This window comes from Rhinolophus sinicus, linkage group LG04, assembly GCF_036562045.2.
Source record: "Rhinolophus sinicus isolate RSC01 linkage group LG04, ASM3656204v1, whole genome shotgun sequence".
NCBI classification, from domain to species: Eukaryota; Metazoa; Chordata; class Mammalia; order Chiroptera; family Rhinolophidae; genus Rhinolophus; species Rhinolophus sinicus.
In genome coordinates, this window is record NC_133754.1 from 187370043 (window position 1) to 187391071 (window position 21029).

The window sequence follows — 21029 nt, forward strand, 5'->3', positions numbered from 1 at the left end:
AGGCCCAATCGTCTGCTTTACCATTGGCCAGAAAGGAGCTCAGGATGGGAAGAACTGTAGGCAGGGAGGGTATATATTTGGTCGTAGGCAACTGCATAGCATCTTTAACGTTTATTTGCTAAATTTAAAGTTCAGTCTTTAAAATTTTAAGTTCATTAAAAGCATTGCTTCTCTGGCACATGAAAAGCCCAGTGCTGTGTGCAGACAGCCCTCTATTAGAGGATGAGACCAGAGTCACTTTGTTCACTCAGAAAGCTATAGCCTGTAGCCTTGTGGGTTTTGCCTTCATGTCTAGAATCTTATCCCCTGGGGAGGGGGCTGGACTTGACTGGAGCCACCATTTGTGTCCCTTCCTCCCAGCCATTGGCTGCAGAGGGTAGCCTGCACACCAGGTACTGACCGCTGTGCTGGGGTGACGGGGTGAACGGGGCCCAGTTCCCCTCCCCCATGAGTTTCCTGTCCAACAAGACGACTGAGACAGGTGTGTGGGTTACTGCTGTGCAGGCGTTGTGCCAACAAGATGGTGTTTCCAAGTCTTAAGCAGCCACCACTGGCTTAACTCATCAAGGAGGCCTCACTGAAGGAGGTGCCATATGGGCTGGGCCTTGAAGGATGAAGGAAACCAAACATTACAACTTTTCGCAAAAGAAGTGCTGCAGTTATTCAAAGTGACAGAATAAGACAGGTGAGAGGGAACAGGGAGACCTACGGTAACAAAGCTAATATATTTCAGCTCCCATGAGAGGGCTAAAGAGAAAGCATCAGAGAGAGTCAAAGGCACCCACATGTTGTGTTAGACAAGCCTGAATTTTTCAGCAGAATTTTTGTTTGTTGCTTTCAAATAACAAGTCAGAAAATTCCAGGCATTTTTAAATACTGAGGTGAGCAATGCCAGGTTTTTCTCCCACTGAGAAGCCTTTTGGTGGTGTCTCTTTTATTTTATTTTATTTTATTTTATTTTATTTATTTTATTTGGGGGGAGGGATCGTACAGTAAGAAGTGGAAACCACCTACCATCTCTTCTTCTTATGGACCAGGCAAAGTGAAGCCTCATCCCCAAATGATTTTGTTCCTAAAAGGGAGCGTATTTTCAAACTCAGCAGAAAGTCAGAAATGAAGATTTGCGGTTATGGAGGTGTCTTTCTCCCTCGTGATTGGGTTAGATTTTGAGCAAACGCTCCAACGGCACTGCGGCAATCCCAAGCCTCGTCCCCCTCCCCATCGGCCCACATGCATTTGTACAGAATCACAAGCCAGTTTCCTGAAAATAAAAAAGCACGGGCAGGTGGCTGCACTAAAACTGTTTTTTCTTTTAAGCTCCCTGGAACCCTGTTGAATATTAAAGTTCCATCTTGAGGCTAGACTCAATTCAGATCTGCCTGTAAGGATGTAAAACAGCGATTCTTCATTTGCTGGGTGATTGATTCCCGACTCTAGGTTCCGAATGTACTTGTTTGCACAGCAGTCATCTACCTATGATATTGTTGGGTGTGATGGATGGCATACGAGGTGGGGGAAAGAAGCCTGATGCTCTGTCAGGGAGGGCAAATCCCTTGTTCCTTCCTTCTGCAACTGACCTTCTCAGAGAGATGCCCAGTGAGATTTGGGGGGAAAGGGAAGCTGTGCCCGAGGTGAGGGAAACCCCACAATGCTGACCATCTTCGTTGGTGTGGAACTGATTTCTTCCTGCAGAATAAAGAGACTAGGAGCCGTCCCCCCACCCCCAGAAAAACACAGAAAAGGAATCACCCAAAGCCATGTGCCTGGAACTATGAGCAGTGGGGTCCGGGAAGCCCCTGCTCTGGTTTGCATCCTTGGTTGTAAGAACACAGGCTGGAAGATGGCAGAGGGAATGTTTACCAAACCAATTTGCTGTGTTCGGGGAGTGCTTGGTCCTAGCAATCCCCGGTGGTGCCGGTGATTAACTAGTAAATAATGCATGGGCCTCCCCAGGCTCCCAGCGTGGCGGCCATGCGGAAAGGCCACTGTCGTGTTAGGAGGCGGATAAGCTCGTCTGGCACCTGCCACAGCTCCTTCCTTGAACCTGTTGCCTTTTTGACAGGTGCAAAACATGTCCCAATCCATAGAGGTCCTGGACCGGCGGACTCAGAGGGACTTGCAGTACGTGGAGAAGATGGAGAACCAGATGAAAGGGCTGGAGTCCAAGTTCAAACAGGTGGAGGAGAGTCATAAGCAACACCTGGCCCGGCAGTTCAAGGTACGCGTGTTCCTCCTTCTCCGAGACCAGGCGTGTTTCCCCTTCACGCTTCCCCTTTCCCTCCAGAAATAGCAGTTGGGGGCCACGACGAGCCCTGAGCCTTGCTCTTTGCTTTGGGATCAGAGGCAACTTCCCCTCGCCCTGGTTTGACAAAAGGCACCTTATAGAGGGGGAGGCTTGGACAGTGGTTTTCAGATCCTATTAGTTTCTGAGGCCAGGGGTCCCCGGTCCTGAGCTTCTCCAGCCAAGTCATAGATTAGCTGGGAAGGGACATCAAGGGTCCCTGTCGCTCCACAGCTGCTGCACGTAAATCCCATTAGCTAAGGATTAGCTTAATTGATTAGAGCCGTTTCTGGGCAGGGATCACTCAGGGCAGTTTTTCACATCTGACCTAATTTAGCTGTGACACAGCTCACTGTAGGTTCACAGGGAAGAAACAGAGAGACATCAACATCTTTCTCACTTCGTGGTAAGTGTTCCTTTTCTCCAGGTAACTCTAGCCATGAAAGCCGGAGTTTGTTAGACCTAAAATTCTATATACATATATACATACCCCTAGAGTTGACAAAGCTTCCAAATTATTACATGGAGAAATTATATGCACCTTAATTAAGGTATACATGCATGTTAATTAGAAATCTAGCCCAGATGCAAATGAACGGGTCAAATTGCACAGCCCCGCTTGGCTAGAAATTGCTGACGCTCTGCCTTCCTGTACTTTCAATGCTAATGTTTTCCTTTGATGAAGCAAGAACAAATTCACTTTTAAAAGCAATACATTTTATAGACGAAATGGCAAGCTAATGAAGTTATAAATCTATACTGTGAATAAAATAACAGCAGGCCTGATCCTACGGAGGAGAAATGGGCAGTCACTCTGGTTGGAGGCAGGTGGACGTGTTGTCTTTCCCTCTGATGTGTCATCAGGAATTGTCTTGGAAAGAGACCTCGTCCTGCCTGACCAAAAAGAGTTTGTGTTTCTCCTTGAAAGGCCAGCATTCCCTTCTCTGGGGCAAAGTCAGATTCCTCTAAGGATGAGGGTGTCTTCAGCGACCAGGGCTAGCTCATTTCTGCAGGCACTGTCCACACAGCCATCTGTCTCCCAGCTCCCACATTGGGGCACCGTGGCTCTAGGGGAAGAAAAGCAACCTTTGCCTTTTACCACACTTTAATTGCATTAAAAAGTTCAACTGAAATAGTTGTGAGGGAATCTACATAACTGTCAAAGCTGTTTGTTTGGACTAACTCTGGCACTGAAGTGTGATTTTTTTTTTTTTTTTTTTTGAATGACCGTGAAAATATTTGTCTATTAGTGGCTGTCTGTTTAAGGCAGGCTAGTGAGGTAGCTCTTCAACAGTATTTCGTTTTCTTGCTTGCAGGGCTAACTTAAAAGCGTTTTTTCAATGCTGCAATGACTGAAGAAGCAGTGCATTTCCATGTAACCATGAAAGAGGGCCAGACAGCTTTTTGCACCCTGCATTTTTACTATTATTTTCCAATTCTTAGCACCATTTCACTAAGGAACCTTGAATACAACCAGGATCCTCTATTTGCATGCGACTGTAGATGCATTTCATGAATACTTTGAACCCTTGTCAATGCATTTTTTTGAAAAAGGAAAAACAAGAAGCTTTGTGTATGTGACTTACAGCATGTAACCTTAAGATGTTGCCTTCTAACTGACAATAAAGACCTTTCCCAAATACGATGGTGTTCTGAAGACTGTTTAATATGCTCTTCTAACTCCTTTGGGCCAGGTGATAAATAAATCCATAAATAAAGCGGGAGTGTGCACACTTCCCTCACCTAGGGAGAAGCCAGGCCAAGGCAGGGTGTTACAAGTTTTTGCACGCATCGCACTGAACCCAGCTTATTTTAACCTTGCAGGCGATAAAAGCGAAAATGGATGAACTTAGGCCTTTGATACCTGTGTTGGAAGAGTACAAGGCCGATGCCAAATTGGTTTTGCAGTTTAAAGAGGAGGTCCAGAATCTGACGTCAGTGCTTAACGAGCTGCAAGAGGAAATTGGCGCCTATGACTACGAAGAACTTCAGAGCAGAGTGTCCAATCTTGAAGAGAGGCTCCGTGCGTGCATGCAAAAGCTAGGTAGGCCCAGCGCCCTGCGGGGCGGGGCGCGGCCCCGCCCACCCGCGGCTCACGCGCAGGCTCAGGGAGTGGTGCTGAAGTGGACAGCGCCCGCCTGGCTCCAGGAGGTGATGGCTGCGTTAGGGCTCCTGGGTAGGGCTACCTGGAGAGAGAGCGGAGGGCAGGCTGCACCCATGCGAGCGGGTTGTGCCACCCTGTGCAGAGGCCAGCTCACAGAGTCCACTGAGTTGCACATCTAGACATAAATAGGATGATGTTAGATGTCGCAGACCATCTGAAGAATTGTGTGTGTGTGTGTGTGTGTGTGTGTGTGTGTGTCTGCACGTGCGTGTGCGTTGGGCCGAGTTCTTAAGACACCAGGGCTGGAAACATATATCTCAGGTTCCCTCCAGGTTGAGGACGAGGGCTGAGGAAGCCTGTCCAATACTGCACCATGCAAAGTTTGAATAAAAAAAGAACAAGTTCAGTCACACCACGATGGAAGATTTGCCCTTCAGTGAGTGAAGGAATCCCTCCCACAGCCTGTGAGCTCACGAGTTCCTCGCTCATGTTCAGATTTTCCCAAAGGACCCTGGACGTGGGGCATCCCCTTTGAATTCTTATTTGTGATTGAACATCCACTTGCCTTATCCACCTTCCTGTTAATTGCTTTAACAAACACTAGCGTGCTAGTGTCTGAGTCCACTTTTAAGTAGCACATTTTAAATCTCAATTCCATTTTTAGGCTTTCCTATTAAAGATTAGCTGGCCCTTCTCACCACTAGTTTTAAAATAAAGGTTGCTTGTTTTCATACAAATACTTTTTAGAGGAACTCGGGGTATTCTGCTTTGTGAGGAGACTTCCCTGTGGGTTTATGTGATGTTCTGACTTGGATCCCTTTTATCCTCCCCCCACACTTACACACAGGCACTCCAAATGCTTTATTATAAACTTAAAACATCCCAAAAGAATAAACAGTTTTTAAATCCCTAGTGCTGTTGTCAGGTGAAAGAGAGAGCCTGCAGAGGGCATGGAAATAGTCCACCAACCTTTGTTTGAACAGGCTCCCATATCTAGATTATTTTCCATGCTGCTGTAGGTACCCCGTAAAGGCATACACTTTTAAGTTCCCCAGTCCTGGAGAGAACACTGACATATGTTGGGAGTCTCAGAACTAATCTGTTTTAATGTGTGCTCTCTGGCTGTGTCACGTGTGGGAGTGTCTGCTGCGTTTTTTCAGTGATGGGCTGCAGGGTTCGTAAGTCCTGGTGTGTCAGGGGCTGGGTGGCCTGGGACAGTCCCAGGAGGGGTCTGGGCTAGATGCACTATACCGGCTCTTTCCATTTTGACATTCCAGGAGTCAGTGGGATATTTGAAATGTCCGTGATTATAAGGCTCTATTAATGACAACGAGGCTATAAGACTATGTAGGTTGGGCACTGTCTTTGGGGTTCTGCCCATAATGACCCTGAGCTCACCAGTCTCTCTCCAGACCCTCCTTGCCTGCCCATTGGGAGATCTCGCTTGGCTCTGAAGAATCCGGGGCGGGGGGGCTTTATTTGTTATCTATTGCCCCACCAGTGGTGTTTTCCGTCCCTGATATACAGGCTGTGGAAACCAGGGAAAAACACGATTAAACCCCCACATTTTCTGATTAATGAATCAAGGAGCTAAATGGAAATTCAGAACAAAGAGTTACAAATGGTGACAGGCTAAGGGTCTTTCTGAGGGGGGTGCAACCCTCTCGGGACAAGCAGCCTTCCCAGCTGTGCCCGTCCTGCTTTTAGAAACTGGACGAATTTACCTTGTGGTTTAGGCTCTTGGTGCTGTCACATTGTTACCCCCAGCTGCTAAATGGTTGATTGGGGAGTAAAGAGAGGACAACTGGGCCCACAGAGGCTGCGTTCTCCTTGTGGGACGGCAGCCACATGCTTTCACCTCTGCATTTCATTCTTTCTTCAAAAGACATTGATGTGGAGATAGACCCGCTGAGTCTGCAGGTGGGGCCCAGGGATCAGCATTTAACCAGCACCCGCTTTATTCAGATGGACCAAATTGTGAGAACCCCAGGCTGGGGAAACAGGGTCATAAAGTGTTCAGTGCCACTCGACAGCTGTGTGACTCTCCGAAGGCACGGACCGACTGGAGTTTCAGCTACCTCTTTGTCTATAAAATGAAGGTGTAGAGTTCCTGTGCCCTGGGGTTACTGTGTGAATGCACAGATGTCATTCATGTCACGGGCTCTGCACTGTGACCGGCACAGAGTAGGTGGTGGGAGGATAGGAAGGTAGGTAGGTACCGTGTTTCCCCAAAAATAAGACCAGGTCTTATATTAACTTTTGTTCCAAAAGATGCATTAGGGCTTATGTTCAGGGGATGTCATCCTGAAAAATCATGCTAGGGCTTATTTTCCGGTTAGGTCTTATTTTCAGGGAAACAAGATAGGTAGGTAGGTAGATAGATAGATAGATAGATAGATAGATAGATAGATAGAAAGAATAGGTAGGTACACAGATAGATAGAAGGTCGATGATAGACAGATGACATGGATATAGCTGCTTCTGCTTCTCTCCTAGATTTTCATTCTAGTTCAGTAACTTAAGGACCCAATTCATATCCTGTGGCTTCTTAATGTATTGTGTATTTTAGCTTTGCAAATAGGTAGGGTCTTAGCAGCCTGTTTCCTTGCTTTGAGGTTGCTGGCCAGCAGAGAACAGAGGGAGGCAGCCTTTTGCTGTGTGGCACCAGGTGTGCAGACAGCTCTCCTGAGCCGGGAGGACTAGGGCATGACGTAGCAACGTAGCGGCTCAGTGGCTGCAGTTTCCTTCCCGCCCCTCTGCTCCCTGGTTCCTCGGGATGAAGTCTGACTGCAGGTTTCCTCGTGCACAGCGTCTCGGTTACCTTCCTGGTGTAACAGTAGGAAGAGGGCCTCCCTGCCGCTCCCCAAAATTGCATAGTGAGGTCTCTCTGTGTCACACCTTCTCTTCAAGTCGATATTACTGACAATTCCTGGCCCCAGAATATACACAGAACAAAACAGGTTCTGTTTGTTTTCCATTTTCTTTTTTGAATCCATCTCTCCATGGAATTGCATGTTTTTCCTGATGGTCCACCCAGAACCTTGAATCTGAAATTCGTAACTTCTAGACCTCTTATATATTCTGGCTTCGCTCTTCCCCGTTTTTAAGGGGTAAAAGCTGGGAGACGGGCCCGGAGGCCAGGGGGTGGTCCCAGGACCCACTCTGCCTGCTGTGGGGCAACCAGCCCGCTCAGTCTGGTCTCTGGCCTGAGTCCCTTTGTGGGCATGTCACCCTGGACCTGTTCACGCACCTTTTGGAGACACCCTGGCTCTTGTTCAGAAAGAGCCTCCTTCTAGGAACAGCGAGAGGTGACGGTTTCATCTGCAGGGTCACTGCTTTGTCCAAGCTTCCCACTTCGCAAGGTGCCATCCTCCTGGGCTCTCAGGGTGCCAGGCCCTTCCAGCTGGGTGTGCCATCCTGGAGCTCACACTCCTGTGAGAGCACCTGCTCGGGGCTGCTCCCCAAGCCCTTCCTCTTCACCCCCCTCCCATGCACACACCCTGAGCACCAGTGATGAGGGACATTTTTGTGAACTGAAACTGCCGAGGCTATACTGCCTGGCTCTGCCATGAGGGCGTTATAGATCCTGTCAGTTCCAGAGGTTTTATCAGAACCAGTCTGGACGGAGCAGAGCTGCGGCCTCCAGCCCCTCGGCCCTGGAGAGCTGAGCATGCAGCCGTCGTTTGAAGAGCAGGGCTCCTGGGCCAGCTGCAATCTTTCTCCACCCGCTCTAACCTGTGGCTTAAAGGCTCCTCCAGGGGCTGGGAGAGGGTGCCCTGGGGGCATTTGGGTGAGAGAGAAGGGAGACCTGGGCCCGGGGAAAGTGGGGCTGACATGGCTGCAGGTTACACCTGGATCTGTGGCCTATCTCCCGAGGCACCAGCTTCTTCTCTGCGGCCACAGGCCGCAAGGTCCACCATGTGCGGGACACGGTGCCATGACCTGGACTTTACTGCCATGACCTGGACTTTACTGATGGTGAACCCCATTTTCTCCACATTCTCAGTCTGATGTCACAATAATGCTAATAGTGGGGCCTGCACTGCACATGTGCTCCCTGTCAGGCATCCTTCTCGAAGCTCTCCGTGGCTTCAGTGCTGTAATTCTCGCAACCACCCTCGGAGGTGGGCACAGTCATTGTAGATAAGGAAAACCGTCTCCCTGGGCCACACTCCTTCGCCCCCCGTTCCCTCTACTGGGACAGAGAGTGAAGCAATAGACAGACAAGGAATTTCTGGGAGATAAATAATTTCACCTCCAAGCGCCTGAGGGGTGAGTCATTCACCCCTTCATTTATTCAGTCTGGACAACTCCCCAGGCTGCCTTGGGGAAGTGGGCGAGTGCAATAAGCTTCTTGCCTGGGGCAGGAAGAGCCAGATACTCATGTCTGAGGCCCCAGGAAATGTGTGGTCACTTGCACAGGTCAGTGAGGACAAGGGGGTGGGGTCAGAAGGGACAGGTCTCTGGAAGAAGCATCAGTTTGGGTCAAGCCACAGGAGACAGGTAGGAAGGGGGGTGGCATTCCAGGTGGAACAGTCGCTTGAACAAAGGCTGGGGGCAGGAAGGCCAGGCTCACGGCCAGGCATGTGATCTGAGTTGGGGTGCCGACCCTCACTTCACCTGCAGAGTGTGACGTGGAGGAGAGAAGTCTGGTGTCCTTTGGGGGAGGTCATCCAGCAGAGTACCACTGAGTCACCATCATATTGAGAAATGACCAGAACCCACCAAGTGCTCTGGGTGGGGAGCCAGCAGGCTTCCCACCCACGGTTCCCCAGACCACGACGCCTTGGGAACAATGGCTTCTTAGGACTTCCAACAGGACCAGTGTCCCCTGGCTCAGCGGGAGGGCGGCTTCCATGGGAAAGTCACAGGGGCTCAATGACTTCTTAGTGGGCGCTGGCCTGTGGATGCAGGGAGAGGCCAGAGGGGGGGCTGCTGATGGTGTCAACGACCCCTGTTAGCGTCTCCCCGTTCCCACCCAGCTCGAGGGGCCACCGTCCTGGGGGCAGCCCAGAGCTCCCCCAGGGCCTATAGGAGCAAAGAGAGTGCAGAGCGTCCAGCTGGACCGTGCTTCTCCCACACTGTCCTACCTGCCCCGGAAGCTCTTAGGGAACACCACCCCCAATCCCCAAGAGGTGAGTGGGGGTAAAAAATTGACCAGGAATCCCCTGGAATTTCCAGAAACCCACCCACTTTCTTCTTCTAGTGGTCATAGACGCTGGTTAACCTTGGGCAGTGCCTCCAGGTCCTTTCTCCTCCATCTCTCCTCCCACAGCTGGGGGAGGGCTGGGCAGGCCCGAGCAGACGTTGCTGTGATTTTCAGCCGCGACCCACACCCATGTGCCCACTGGCCTCCCGGTGCTGCGAGCTTGGCCGCCTGGGGCCGAGGAGGGACGGCATTAACATGGGAAGCGCCATAATTCCTCCTGAAGGAGGAACAGGCAACAGAAATCCGGAGGAGAAATAGAGTAAAAATAGTTGTGGTGTTTCTTTTTCGAATCTGGGCCAGAGGCAACAGCCTGGGAGCGGGCTCTGGGGGTGAGGAGCGCGATTTGGTGCAATCGGGGGTAAAGCCAGCCGTTCTGATTGCAGGCGGCAGCTCTTAGTCCGTCCTCAAGCCTCCGAGTTGTCCAGATCCGTGTTCTCCTGCCAACGGAGAGCGGGTGCGCCTGGCACTGGGCACGGGGTCAGGAGGGTCTGTCTTCCCAGTCCTGTGTGATGCTACCAGTGGACGTACCCCACTTAAAGATCGAGGAGAGAGCAGGAGGCACCCCAAACATGCAGAGGTGGGGTGGGCCAGGCCACGCACCTCCCTGGGGCTGCACTTTGAGGACCATCCTGGCTAAACTGAGGCCCTGGGGTTAAGTCACTGACAATCTTCCGAAAGTGCCCAGGTCCTCTCTGAACTTTGCAGACCGCTGTGTACATACGCTAACTCGGTGTCAATAGAGCAGTACAGACCGGGGAAGTGACACGCAGGTCTGGGCAGGAGGAAGGGAGGACAGTACAGAGGGCACATGTCCTCACAGGGAAGCCGCCCGCTTCCCACCTGAAGACGGAGATCGGCTCCTAGGGCCCGGAGGCTGGCTGAGATCCGGTTACCCTCCGGACCTTGGCAGCTGTGCACACAGGTTGGCATCGGGTGGGAGGAGTAGGGTTTTGCACAGTGCGGTGGCCACCCTGGGCCGTCAGCTGCAGCCTGGGAGGCCTGCGGGCTGTGGGAAGGGCAGGGGCTGAGTCGGAAGTGCTGTGTTCCAGCTGCCGTGTGATGGATGGTACATCCTGAGGACATCCCACCCCATCTCCAGCCTCCATGTGGGAGAGGCTGGACCTCGGGGGCGGGGGTACCCCGAGGTCACATCCAATGTCCTGGCCATCCTGATGCCCCCCGATCTGTCAGTGCCCGCAGCGCCCCAGCTTTCCAACCTCTGGGCTCCTCCTCCAGGCAGAAGAGACATTCTCACCCTGCAGGAAAAGCCCGCAGGTTGCAGGGGGTGGGGGGCTGGGGGGCCGCCCCTTGTTCCTTGTCTGGTTCTAACTGACGGAAGGGAGCAGAGTAGGCAGCTGTTTGGAGCGAAGCGCACTGTCCTACCACGTGGAAGGAATCGTGGCTCGCACAGCGTCCTGCGTGGAGCCTCACTACGTGCCCAAGTCTGCCAGCTGATGCCAGTGCCTTCTCTCTAGCAGACATAGGAGGCCAAGCTGCCACTGTCCCCATTTCCCAGAGGAGAAAACCGAGTCTTGGCAGGCTGACCCCGCTCCCCAGCAGTGCTGCTTTCGTGCCCCCCAGGCCCCATGGTGAGGGAGGGAGGCCTGGGCAGTGGCCCCTCCCTCCCCATCTTCCGTGGCTTCTGTGGCTCCATTTGGGGGAAAGGTGCCTTCTCTGGCCTTTGGGACTTGGGGTGCTGCCTATTTAGCAGCCATCGCAGACCGATGGCCAGAGGAGACCCTGCACCCTCCCCCGGTGGGCAGTCGGGTCGGCCAAGGCACTCACTCTTGGCTCTCTTCCAGCGTGTGGCAAGCTGACTGGCATAAGTGATCCCGTGACCATCAAGACCTCCGGCTCGAGGTTCGGGTCCTGGATGACAGACCCTCTGGCCCCAGAAGGTGATAACAGGGTAAGTGCCCCCTTGGTTGGGCCTGGCGTCATTTGGATCCCTGAGTGTCTGGCTCTCACGCTGATGCCAACATGCCCACCTACCCGGCAACCAGAGCTTGTGGACAGAGCGGAGCTTGGTGCCCCCAGGGGTTTGTCCTCCCCTGCTGAGGTCCCTGTGCCAACCAGTCACAGACCACTGGGACAGATATGAGGACGGAGCGGCAGACCCCTGCACTGCCCTCCCAGGCGTGTGTCCCTCAGGCAGGGTGGCGCTCAGAGTCTGAGACCTTTGAGACATGCCACCCGCCTCTGCTCAGGAGGAGAATCCATTAGCCTTTCTTGTTTTAATGACATATCATTTGTATTTCATTTGCCATTCCTTTCATGGCTGATGGAAACTCATGCTTCTTTTTGATATAGGAAAGAGGCCATGTTCCTTTTTTCTAGACTTTTCCCACCTGGGTAAAATCTCAAAAAGGAAGAGAGAGACAAGCCGCACACTCACTGTCTTGATTGATGGGAGTGAGGGGGGGCTGTTGTTCGAGCCCCTTTGGGAATGGCGGGCCTGCTCGGCCACTGGGCACTATGACAGCCGCGTTTCGGAGTGTCCACCAAGGGCAGATTCTGCCCAAATCCCCAGTGGGTGAGAGAAGCTGCTTGGGCTTCGCTGTCCTTTGGTGTCCACCAGCCTGACCACTGTTGTCAGAGTGAGCAGACCAATAGCCTGGAGCATTGCTTCTCAGCCCCCTCCCCTTCAGGGGCCTGCAGGACGTGTAGAAAATTAGCACTGTAAAAAAAAAAAGAACAACTCAATTCCTCCTCTGAGCCGGATTGAAAAAGAGGCTGAGAAGTGTGAGGTCTGGAGGATTTTTAATGGAAACGGATGGGTCACGCATGGTCCCTCTGTCCCGAGATTTCCAACCTCTGTACACCCTGCCAACTCCACCATTTAGAAGGCAGCCTAAGGCATGACCTCTTGTAATTAAAATGTGGGTAACACTGTGCTTCTGGGAAAGAGGGAGAGGGAACAAGTACTGGCTTCTGGGAGCTTCCTCATTTGTCTTCATCCTCGGCCCCCGTCTCGCCCCCCAGCAGGGAGCAGCGTCTTCCCAGACGCTCATCCCAGCATGGGCCAGTGGGCAGTTCTGGAGGGGCTGGCTGCACTCTGCAGCCTCGGATACGATTAAGGATGACATGAGGGTCAGGTATTTGGGGGAAGGTTGTTTCTGATTCCTTTTCTGCGTCGTGACCACTAGCTGATGCTTACAAGTTTTCTAACAGTTTAATTGGCCAACTGTTACCCGACTGTTCCTTTGTCCACATCCCATCTGCAAAACCTCACGTCTGTTTTGAGCTTGGTCAGGATCAGGCTCTAGCTGAAGGTGCTGGTGACAATGACAATAATACGAAAGTAAACAGAGACAATGGCAGACGCTGAGGGACCAGCTCTGAGTGCCCGGGTTTGGTGAGGCACTTGGTGTGTGCAGGCACTCCCCACACACAAGGGGAAGTGAGGGGGCCCACACAGCCCCACGTGGGCCTGGCCCTCACCTGAGCACACTGCAGGCCTGTCCTGCTCTGGGCCTCCAGCACCCTCCAGCACGAGACCGTTGTCATCGCCACTGAGCTGATGACAAAACGCAGGTCCAGAAGGGTCACGTGACTTACCCAGGGTCTCAGAAAGCAAGTCAGGGGTTTGATGAATAAATGTCTACAGCAGGCACTGGCGTTCCAAGCTGAGTCTCCTGGCACCGCCCCCCAATTGCCCTCTCCCCACCTCCTGCCTGCAATCTGCCCACCCCACCACACACACCCCACAAGCCCCGGCAGACCCCCTGGGGTCCGTGAGCCAGAACCCCTGACCTTAGTGCTACAGAGAAGGAACCCAAGTCTGGATGGTTCCGCCTGTATCTGACACTGAAAATATGTCTCAGCCCTGATTTAATATCACTTCCCTTTGTCTCCAAGAGGGCCAGTCATTTATCTTTGCTCAGACACCCAGTATCGGGGCTCCCGGAAGCCCGCTGTTTGCCTCCCCCGTACGGGGCGGGCGTAGAATCGTGAAGCTGTCGAGGTGGTGATGGATGCGTTTGATAATTAGACATCTATTTTCTGCTTGATGACTTGATCGCCCTCCAGAAAAGGAGGCCCTGGTGATGCACAGATTGTGCGAGGAAGGCAGGAGGAGGAGGGCTTCTCGGGGAGCTGATGGCACCCCGGGAAGGGAGGAGAGAGCTTGGCTGGCAGGGGCGGCCGGGGGCCTGCTCGGAGCACTGTGGGCAGTTGGCAGCCCCACCCCAAGCTGGGCCCGGGCCATTCTGAGCCATGAGCTCAGCTCAGCTGCCAAGTGACACGTCCCCAGGTCCTGCCATTGATCTGGAAGACTGTTTTGTTTCGTTTGATTTTTTCCATTCTCCCATCCAATTTTGATCACGCACACGCAGGAGACCAATAACTCGCTCAAAAAAAAAAAATCAATGTCAGCTTCAATGCAGGCTGCCACGGAGGGAGGGCATGCGTGGTGAGAGGGGTGTGGCCAAGGGCTGAGGGGCAGGAACCTGCCCAAGGACCCCTGGTGGGGGCCCAAGGAGGGTAAGGGGCTGCAGGAGAGCAGCGGAGCTGTCAGGTCCTGCCACCTGTGCGCTGAGCTCTCAGCACGAGCTTAGCTGGGTGTGCCTTTGCAGCCATCCTTCCTCGACTTAGTTATTCAGCACCAACTTATACCAGGCAGTGGGGGGCGGGGGGGGTAGTCCAGAAGACGCCTTCTCTCAGCGATGACCCGCCCATGTGTTTCTGTTGGTACCCAAGCTCTGGAAGCTCTCACCCTGATGCCGGGATCTCGTCCCCGCCCCCTGCCAGGCTGTGCCTCTCCCCCAGGGGACCATGTGCTCTCCAGGGACCCTGTTCCCCAAAGCTACGGCACATAGCTCTGCCTGTGGGCCCTTCTGGAGTCCAGTGTCCACTTTCTTTTTACTGGTCTGCTTCTGCCGTGGGTGCCCCAGCCCCACTCACACCAGACGTCATTAGTAAGGAGACCGGCTACCTCTTGCCACCCCCAGAAAGTTCATGTTCAGAGGGGTGCATCGTCACAAGCAGCAGTGAGCTGAGCTGAGTGTGTAAAAGTTACTCCCTGTCATCTAAAGGGTGTCAAAGTCATGCATTTTATAAGGGTTGTACAGAATCCCTTCTTCTGAAGGTCACCTGGTCTGACGGACTATTTGATGTGGTCAGCGGTCAGCCCAGAGCGCAGTGAGGCGCTCAGTAGACACCAGCCCCTTTCTGTCCCCTCTGAGGCAGCGGGGACGGCCTGGGGCCGCTGACCTCCCCCTGCTCCGTGTAACCCTCTGCTCCCAGGGAAGTCTCCCCGCTCCCCTCCCCCCGTTCAGCTAACGGCTCCCTTCCCAGCATCTTTCCTCCCAGCCCAGATGCCCTGATGTCAGCAGTCCTGTCAGGAGGACATGTGACAGAGGCCTGACAACCCAAAGGGAGGAGCACACTCAGCCCATGTCCCCCGCAGTGGCCCCTGCGCAGGGCCCCCTCCCACCTGCCCTGGCCACATCGGTGCATCTGGATGGCGACACCAACTCAGTGCCAGACAGGTGCCCTTTGCCCGGCCATGCCTTAACCGAGACCTCCTCGTCACCGAAAAGCAGAGAGAATAATAGAGACAATTAGGAGAATCCCACGTTCCCAGTATACTCGGCCACATGGACCCAAACGCAGCCGAGATGTGGCTTTCTGACGGGAGGCAGCGTCGGGCGTGTGTATGAGCTTGCTGGCCTCGTGCGCCCAACGGGTGGCATTTACAAATGTAAGGGTCAGCAGGTTGTTTCACTTCACCTTTTCTGGCGCACGGAGCCTCATGGACGCTCTGGGCAGGGACGCGGGCCAGCCCCGAGGGCAGGCGGTGTCCAGGCACCGAGGGTTACAGACAGACTATTTAAGAGAAGGGGCCTGTGAGGAGGCAGCCCCAGCCCCCAGCAGCCTTGGTGCACGGCAGGGTGAGGCTGCGGGTAGGAGCAGGGACCCCAAGACCCAGGGGATGTGACCCATTGGCCTTCCCTCAGCTGGACCCGAGGGCGTCCTGTGGGCTGTCAGGGCCTGGGGTCGACCCCGGCGTCATCCCGGGCCAGCCATCACGCCCCCACTGCCTGTATAGAGGGAAGACGAGCTGTGGAGGGGCAGAGAGCCGTAAGGTCATGTCAGACGGGTGTCTCCTGTGGGAAGACCGCTCAGACCTGGGTCTGGATTTCCCTGTTGCCCTGAGCAGCTGTCTGACCTTCAGACACTTTTCTTCTCTGAGCCTCAGGGCCAAGGTCAGGAAATACCAGACGGGGATGAGCCCACGTCAAGGTTCAGGGTCGGACACGTGGTCTTTCCGTGCACCGTTGCACTGACAGCCACACTGGCTCTTATAAAACGGGGTTTTAGCCCACAGCGGGCCAGGTGGCTGGGGCGGCCCCTGAGCAGCCTCTATCGGCGTGAATGAAGAGTGATGCAGCCACCCCCTGCGTGCGGGGAGGAGGGACACGCACTGGCCACAGCTGTGCCCAGGGCCCTCCAGGTTTGAACCCAGCAGCCACTGGCACCCACCTCTGGAGCTCCCCTCCTTTGAGAGACACCCCGTTCTGCAACCAGTGCTTCACTGGGCGACCTTGGGTCTTGATGCAAAGAACCCTAGCCCTTCCTTCCAGGAAATGTGAGCGCTAAAGCACCTGAAAGCCCACGTTTCTGTGGGGCTGCCCCCCCAGGCACAGAGCAGCAGGTGCTGCCCAGGACCCCCCTGGCTGTGCTGCCCAGTGCCCACATGCCCCGCTGAGAAGCTGCCCCCAGGCCCCACCCTGGCTGGGTCTGGCCTCCAGCCGGGAGCTGAGCCCCCAGACTCCTGCAGGAGCCAGTGCAGCTCAGCCTTGATGGAACATTGGCCTTGGACCTGGGCTGGGAACAAGAACTCAGGAGTACTCCCTGCTAGGCCCGAGCTGGCCCCTGGGGGGGACGCAGGGAGAGGACCCGGCCCCACATACTTCCTACGTCGCTACAGTAGTGGTTTCCAGCTTGGCTTGTACATTATAAACTGTGAGCAGACTTTGTGACTCTTGGTGCCAGCCTACAACTCAAATTAATTAAGTAAGAACGGCGGTGCCGGGACCCAGACTTGGGGAGGCCGAGAACACCTGCAAAGGGCTGAGTGTGGTCAAGTCCACGGTGAGCCGCTTACGTTCCCAGTCTTCCCGCACGGTAGACTCCCCTGGAAGCTTTAACCAAACACAAATGCCTGGCTCAGTCTCAGCCGTCGGATGTAATTGTTCTGGGTAAGAAAGCTCCGCGGGGCCCAGGCCACTAGTTCAGACACAGACAGCTAGGGAGGCGTCCTGGATGAGACAGGATACCTCTGAACTTGGGACTTGGACAGGAAGGAAAGAAGAGACCAGAGTGCACACACCCAGAGGACGGGGAGCCCTCAGTGAAAAATGGGGCCCTTATCACAAGGCCCTTGAGATGCCACGCACGCCCTTCTCTGTTGCACAGGGTGGCTTCTCATTGGTGATTAAAGCCCCCAGGTCAAGAGCTGGTCATTAAACATGCAGCTCCTCATACTGATTTTCCCTTCCCACCTAAGTTGCATTTTCCAGAAGTGTTGTGCCCTGTGTCCAGATTGCCAGTTTACAGGAGGAACAGGCAGTTTCAAAGTCCTTAGTAATTTGATTATGATTCGACCCAGTTCCACACACAGAAAGGAAGCACTGGTCCCTGAGGGTACAGGAACACATCAGACCGGTCCTGTTATCAAAGGCCCAGTCGTGTGGGAGGCAGACGTTTGCACAGGTTCAGAAAGTATCTGGGCACTGAGATAAGGCAAGGCCATTCCTTAGAGGGGGTCAGGGGAGGCTTCAGGGAGGAACGTCCTCTGAGCTGAGCCTGAAAGAAGCAGTGAGCTCCCATCTCAGGAGAGAGTCACACAGAGGCAAGAGGGCCAGTTTTGGGCGACGTGGTCAGGGCAGGGCCTGCATGACACCCTGAGTACCTCCACCCATTGCAACACTGCACTCACCCCGTTCTAATCTGTGACTACATCCTTCAGGGCTGGTCTGCAGAGGTGAAAAACACTGAAAGCTTCGAGTGAGACCCAGTTTGGGGATTTTTTTCCTTTTAAATCTTGTGAAAAACAAAAAGCACATCTGAATGGATATCTCAGGAACAAGGTTGTTTGGGGGTTTTTGGTTCTTTTTTTATTATTTGTTTATTTTTATTTTTATTTTTTTGGTGGTTTTTTTTAACGCTTGAGTAATGCCACCTCGGAAAGCTGCCGCCCCATCCGCCACCCTGCAGCTCACAGGCACAAGATGGGTACAACAGCTGTCCTCCTGCCAGACAGATGTCCCGGCAGTGGTGGCAGCCAGCAGACTCTCCTGACTCACTCGTTGCTTTCTAATTTGCTCCCATATTGGTTGAAAATGACTAGAGCATTTTGTACAAAGTCTAGACAGTTTTGAGTCAACTGGCATTTAAGCAATAAGCAGACATCTCTTCCTCCGTCACCCCAAATAGGCCAGTACTAGGTTCGTTATCTTGGTTGATTTCGACAGTCAGGGCCCTCTAGGAGCCCACTTTCTTCCTGGACAATCACTTTCCCCCGGACTGGGTGACAAAGAGTGACGACACTCGCAGCGTCCCAAATGCCAAATTAATGACGTTCTGCCTGGCAGACGGGATGACTCAATCCTGCCTGCTGTGCCAGAAATGGAAAGGTGGGACCAAGAGGCCTGACGCATGGTGCCCGTTGGATGCCAGGGACCGCCCTTCCGGGTGACTTTGGTGTGGGTCAGCGCTGAGACAGGAGCTGCCCGGCGCTGTGTCCTCAGCCAGGGCCCAGGCGGCCATGCTCTTTTCAACACCATCTTGCTGGCCTGGGGTTTCATACATTGATGGGGTTCCTTCCTTCCTCAAATAGGTGAGCACCTACTGTGCGCCTTTGGCCCAGGAGAGGGCAGTGAACAAACAGACATGCCCGCAGACCCACAGCCTGGAGGCACCCCAACAGAGGGCTCAATTTGGGCTCCCATCATGGTTTTCCTTACCACCCACTCATGTGGGTACAGAGTAGCCTATACCCACAGGAAACTGGGGTGCCCCAGGCTGTCAGTTCCCACACTTCATTCCCCGACCTTTTGCCAAAGTGGACGCTTCCTCCTCTGGGGGGAAATAGTCTTCTCCCCTTTGGAAGCGTGCCCTGAGGGTTTGGGGGAAGGACATGACATTGTTTAGTCTTAATAGTTCTCGCCTGGTCCTCTCAGCCCCTCTGTCAGAGCCGTAAATTAAAATCGCGAGTCTGAAGGGCCGTCCCCCGCTAACCAGTCTGCTGTGCCTGCAGGTTTGGTACATGGACGGTTATCACAACAACCGCTTCGTCCGCGAGTACAGATCCATGCTGGACTTCATGGCCACGGACAACTTCACGTCGCACCGCCTCCCGCACCCCTGGTCCGGCACCGGGCAGGTGGTCTACAACGGCTCCATCTACTTCAACAAGTTCCAGAGTCACATCATCATCAGATTCGACCTGAAGACGGAGACCATCCTCAAGACGCGCAGCCTGGACTACGCCGGTTACAACAACATGTACCACTACGCCTGGGGTGGCCACTCGGACATCGACCTCATGGTGGACGAGAGCGGGCTGTGGGCCGTCTACGCCACCAACCAGAACGCCGGCAACATCGTGGTCAGCAAGCTGGACCCCGTGTCGCTGCAGGTACTGCAGACCTGGAACACCAGCTACCCCAAGCGCAGTGCTGGCGAGGCCTTCATCATCTGCGGGACCCTCTATGTCACCAACGGCTACTCGGGCGGCACCAAGGTCCACTACGCCTACCAGACCAACGCCTCCACCTACGAGTACATAGACATCCCCTTCCAGAACAAGTACTCCCACATCTCCATGCTGGACTACAACCCCAAGGACCGGGCCCTGTACGCCTGGAACAACGGACACCAGGTCCTCTACAACGTCACCCTCTTCCACGTCATCCGGTCCGATGAGTTGTAGTCGCCAAGGGTCCAAGTCCTCACCCGTGTGGACATTCCTGTGAAACAGCTGCCAAAAAAAAAATAATAAACCCACTCACGATACTAATAATGCTAATCTTGGAAACTCATCAGCAACATGGAGTCCGGCAGCGCGTGATGGCATGACCTCCGTGTTTCTCCAGCTCAGGCCGGAGGGCGACGGATTTGGGAAGAAACCCCCATCTTTGCAGCTGGAACTGCAGCCCAGGGCTCCCCGGTTCTGTCCCCATCACCACCCCAGCCCCCTTTCTGGTCAAATAGCATACTAAAGCAGTAAGGCGATGACTGTTGGCCAATTCGCGCCCGAGAACAACCCACTGTTAGGATCGCATGGACCTTTCCTTAGATCGTGGTCGGCGCCGATGGACGGGATTATTGTGTGTCACTGAGAGCCCCCCGGGCCGCGCTCGGCATCCAGGGGGGTCCACGTAGGCTAGTGCAGCTGGTACCCACCACAGCGGCTATTCCTCGACTGTGTGTTGTGTCTTAGATTAACGTGCTGAGACCCCAGTAGCCCGTGGACCCACGTGTAGTACCTGCCGCGCGATGGTCGGCGTGTGTGGCACGGACAGCCGCGGTGCCCACCCTCCCCGTAGTGTATTGTGCAACGTCTGTCATTGTCTCCTTGAGGTGGTAACTCTGTGCATTCGGTTTATGCAGTGGATGTTGTAATGCAGTGCCGTAGTTTGGATCAGTAAGTGGATGGTTCTTGTTTCTAAAAAGAAAAAAAATAATCAGTGTTCACCCTTCTAGAGAGGTCATCAAGTTCGTGTTGATAATAATCAAAGGAATTATTCTCTTCTTGTTCAATTATCTAAACCATGTAACCACGGATGAGAAGGGCTCATCTAGGGGAAAACCCGTTTCCCATGGGAAGGGATGTCCCCAAGGGCGTCCGTGTGAGGAAAGTACATTTTTTAAGTAAAAAAGAGGGGAACTTTGTACTCTCCAGTTATCTAAGGAACAATAAAAATATTAGGAGATGTTTTTGCTTCACTGTCATTCTGAGGGTTTTAAAAATGATGAATTCTTCCAGATCCTTGCAGATATAGTTCAGGATGTGAGTGGTCCCCCAAGAGGAAGGAAGATCCCTCCTTCTGGAAGACAGCAGTGGACACGTTCCCTGTGGGGGCTCTAACCACCCATCCCCTGAAAAGTTGGAGCCTGAAGGTCATCTGGAGGTCCCCTCCCCCCTTAGGTGACTCAGACTCCAGGGCTGCAGCACTGGGCACCCCCACTCCTCTGCCTGCCAGTCTCCCCCAAGGTCACAGCTGCGAAGAGTCTGGGACAGGCACCTGCTTTAGACGTGACAGGTGGTGCCAGCAGAGACCCTGCTAAAGAGTGGGTGAAGGGAACCCCAGGGCCTGTGGTGAGCAGCTGGCCCCCTCTGGGATCTGGGTCCCCAGGTCTTGGAGACAGAGAGGCCATAGGGTATTCAAAGAACCCAGGCCATCATGGACCACGCCCGTCAGTGCCAA

The 21029-nt window shown here is 53.7% G+C and overlaps 1 protein-coding gene across 3 annotated transcripts in view; it reads left to right on the forward strand.

The window, feature by feature from the left end:
* OLFM1 (olfactomedin 1) overlaps nt 1–20536 on the forward strand; it is a 37909-nt gene extending 17373 nt beyond the window's left edge. For 2 of the 3 annotated variants that reach the window (XM_019756768.2, XM_019756767.2), the window contains exons 3-6: nt 2063–2218; nt 4106–4325; nt 11397–11503; nt 18857–20536. In XM_019756768.2, the coding sequence (XP_019612327.1) occupies nt 2063–2218; nt 4106–4325; nt 11397–11503; nt 18857–19531 (1158 nt within the window). In that variant the 3' untranslated portion in view covers nt 19532–20536. Of the gene's footprint in view, nt 1–2062; nt 2219–3597; nt 3924–4105; nt 4326–11396; nt 11504–18856 lie in introns of those variants that run through there. The other variant, XM_019756769.2, reaches the window with a different exon arrangement.
* Nucleotides 20537–21029: the final 493 nt, after the last annotated feature.